The sequence below is a fragment of the Cystoisospora suis genome, assembly GCF_002600585.1.
Source record: "Cystoisospora suis strain Wien I chromosome Unknown contig_4311, whole genome shotgun sequence".
NCBI classification, from domain to species: Eukaryota; Apicomplexa; class Conoidasida; order Eucoccidiorida; family Sarcocystidae; genus Cystoisospora; species Cystoisospora suis.
Window position 1 is genome coordinate 1,954 of NW_027157103.1, and position 4,033 is coordinate 5,986.

Consider the following 4,033-nt stretch of genomic DNA (forward strand, 5'->3'; position numbering starts at 1 on the left):
TGTGCTTGTTTCTATCAACTCTGCTCCGGGGGAAATCGTCGATAAGATACTATGCTCATACAATACATCTTGGCTAGCTAGCTAGCTATGTTATATCGATGTTTTGTCAATTCATCTTTCCTTCCTGGTGTTGGTCTTTTTGCCTTCTTTACGAAGAAAAAAAGAAAAGCATGTTGATAGATAGCTCGATCCAGAGAGAGTGGAGAATATCTGAAAGACTTTGCTGGAAATATCTATCTATCTATCTCTATCTATTTATTTCCTCCTCTTCACCCCCCCTTTCTCTCTTCATAGTTCGAAGATAAAGAAGAAGGAGAAATCGATACAAAGACGAAGGAGAAATCTATGCAAAGACGAAGAGTGAAGTACAGAATGGCCGTGTGAATAGAGGGAAGTTGGGGAGAGGGAGTGTATCTTACTTATATCCGTTACTTCTTCTTCTTAGGATAAGAATGACGGGTCTTAAGAGGAAGAAGAAGCAAGATCTATGCAGAGGTCAAGGGACGAGAAAGAAGAAGTTCTATCAGCCATCTCCTACTCGAAATGTCTCGTTACCGGATATACTTACCATGCATATACACAGAAGTCCACACACATATCTGCCTCTCTACCTGTCTTTAATCTATCTATCTACACATCTTCAGTCTATTCCCTCTATGTGACTATAAATATATATATATATGTATATGCATCTGTAGGGCTCTCTATATAGCTCTCTATACTTGTGAGATTGGAATTGACGGGTCTGGCGAGTCTAGTGTACCTCCAGCTGAGAGAGAAAGAGAGGAGTGCGTTAACTACTCTTGCTGTGAGAGAGAGGAAGGAAGGGAAGAAGAAAAAGAGAGGGAGAAGGACGAAGCAGAAGAAGACAAACAGTTCAGAGAATCTAGATTAAAGTGAGCGGAGAGAAATAAACTTTTCGCTTTCTTTCTCTTTTGATAGGAGAGAATGAGACAAGTCGAGAGGAGAGAGAAAGATCATCTTTTTCTTGAAGAAGACGAGAGAACTCTTTAGTCGACAAACCCGTTCAGAAGGAGATAAATATAAAACTTTTAACAAGAAAGGAAAGAAAGACACAGATAGATAGATAGGTCAAATACTATTCTTAGGTAGATAGGCCGTATCGACCTCACTCATGATGCTTAACTTCTTCCGGCCACATGCGAGATAGATAGACATACACACACAGAAATAGAGAGATAGATATACATATTGATATAGATAGTTTTGTACAGAGAAAGAGAAAGAGAGAGAGACATGGGTCAAAGACGAGTATAGATATGTATATACGTATATCGATACAGATAGATTTAATAGATGATTGATCGAGATGGTAAGCTTATAAATCGATGAAAACTGTATGGAAAAGAAAGAAAGAAGACCAAGAAGAAAAAGAAAGAAAAGGAAAGAAGAAGTAGAAGAGATGTAAAGTCTCTCTCAACTTCTCCTTCTTCATCTCTCTTGACATTTGTCAACACACCGACCACCCTATTTCTTTCTTTGAAGAAGCTACAAACCATAGGGAGTCCATCCATCCATCCATCCATCATCAATCTCTCTCAATCACAGGCTGAAGAAAGACTGACTACAACTATATACATACATATACACACACATATGTATATATATATATTTATACATATATATGAACATATCCGTCGCCCCCCCCTCCTGGGAGTTGAGAGGTGAATAGATAGGAGATAGAGAGACAAAATCGGTCGACATATGAACAGACAGGGGGGGAAGTGTATGGAGAATAATCCAGAGAGACACATCAATTGCTTGGTCGGTCTTCTTCTTCTTCATTTACTACGACAAAAGCCGTCTATATCTACTCCACCTATACGTGTACGCATATATTCCTATCTATCTATCAACTCATGTGCATGCATGCATGCAGGTATGTATTCGTGCATCTATACAGAAGCCTTGTCCCTTCTTCCTTTCGGGTCCCCTGATTCTCTCATTCTTTCTTTCGTCCCCTCTCTCTGTCTCTCTATGTCTATAAATGCATATCAATCTGTATCTATAGACACATGCAACGCAACGCCAAACCCAATACGGTGTAGATCGATCGTTGATCTATCTATCTTTGATCTATCTCGAACAAGTTGTATGGAGATAGATAGGGGATGAGAGAGACAGATATTTGTCTAATTGAGAAAGAATAGACCGGGCGGCTAAGAATAGTAGAAAAATACAATGACGTCAGAGAAAAACCAAGAAGAGATAGGTAGATCCAGAAGGAAAGGTAGACAGATTACAGACAGATACACAGGTAGCTAAACAGATATATAGATAGACAGCTATTAAACCCTCCTTCTTCTTCTTTTTCTTCTTTTCACCCTTTTCCTTTTCTGTCTTTCTTACTCTCTCTGTCTATATCATTTTATGCAGTGTTCGATCAACTGCTTGCCTCCCTTCTCATAGCCAAGGCTCGACTCTCCCACCCCCGCCTACCAACATTCCTTTCCTCTTCCTCTTCTTCTTCTTCTTCTCTATCGATGGTTTCATCCACTTTCCTTCCTTCTTGCCCCACATCATCTATCTTCCTCTTCTTTCTTTCTTCTTCGAACCCCTGGATTTCTTGTCTTCTCTTGTTCATCCGGCAAGTTCATCCTGTTGCGTATCTTTCTCCACCTTTCTTTCTTTCTTTGTCTTCATTATCGTCATAGGATTCTTATATTCCTTCATTTCTTTCTGTGAGGGGTGGCGTAGATCTTCCCGCCGTCTTTCTCTGTTTCTGACTTGCCTTAGCATTTCTCCCACTCTTGAGAGATGTGAGAGACATCCCCGCGCCGCTCCCTCTCTCCTCTCCCGTCTCGATAAAGATTTCTCTCTCTCGCTCTTCTCCCTCTTCTACACCCTCCACACCTCGAGAAGAAGAAGAGAGCTTGGACTTCTTGGCTGCTTCTTGATGACTAGCAGACTTTCTTCTTCTTGCTCGTCTCTTCAAAGTGCGATAGATATAGAGTAAACAGAAGAAGATGAAGGTCAACACAAGAAAAGAATACACGTAGCCTCGCCATCCATTTATCGCCATATGAACTGATGGAGAATCTCTCTGTGAAACAAGGCAAAGAGAAACACCGTCAATTACCCCGATTGAACAAAACCGGGTTAAGAATAGAAAAATGAAAAAGAAAGAAAGAAAGAAAGAGAGAGAAGAAGAAGGAAGAAGAGCGGATGATGGATGAAAGATATGGAGGCCTCATGTGACAGACATGGTAAGAAGGAAGCTTCCGCTCTCTCTCCAAGATGATGGATATGTCTGCAAGGGATAATTCTTTCTTTCAATTCTTCTTGAGAGATTGACAAAAAGTCTTAAGGTATCTTCTTCTACTTATTCTATCTTGTCTGCTTCCACGCAGTCTCTCTCATCTACTTCATACATCGTGATATGTAAAGACTATAATCTATCTTTAATCTATCTATCTTTAATCTAAATTTAATCTGTCTATCTTTAATCTATCTATCTGTCTATCTATCTACACCCATAGATAGGTAGATAGATAGACACACAGGCACATGCAGATGGATAGATAGAGAGATACATTTCTCTCTATACACTTATAAATACATAGATGAACCTAGACTGATAAGTATTTAGAGAACAAGATACATAGGCAGAGGTCTAGAGAAGAGACAGAACCAATTTCCAAGCTTTAAGATAAGGAGATATAGAGATTCCTTTTTTTCTGTCTCTCTCTTTCTTCCCCTTCTCTCTTATCTAATTCTTGTCTCCTTACTCCAAATCTTCGTATGGTTTGTTCGGCGAAGTTGTGCTGTTTCTTTGAGAATCGAAAGGGAGTCCTCCTGGGGTGTCTATACAGCAGAGAGTATTCTTCGGCTGTCGAGAGCTTTTCTCCGGATATAAGCCGAGCGAGAAGGCCCGAATGTTCTTGCCGTAGGTTATGATGACACGCCACCCATGCACCGTGAAAGACTACTTTCAAAATCTCATCCTCTCGCATCCCCTAGAAAGAAGGAAAAGAAAGAGAAGGAAGAAACACAAAGAAAAGAGAGAGAACGA

General features: G+C 40.1%; 1 protein-coding gene across 1 annotated transcript; it reads right to left on the reverse strand.

The window, feature by feature from the left end:
• Positions 1-1,020: 1,020 nt before the first annotated feature.
• On the reverse strand, positions 1,021-4,004 carry CSUI_007940 (uncharacterized protein). The gene is made up of 2 exons (XM_068068081.1): positions 3,750-4,004; positions 1,021-3,064 (listed from the first exon to the last, which is right to left on the reverse strand). Exons 1-2 carry the CDS (start codon positions 3,972-3,974, stop codon positions 2,681-2,683), a joined length of 609 nt encoding a protein of 202 aa, XP_067919943.1. The 5' UTR covers positions 3,975-4,004; the 3' UTR covers positions 1,021-2,680.
• Positions 4,005-4,033: the final 29 nt, after the last annotated feature.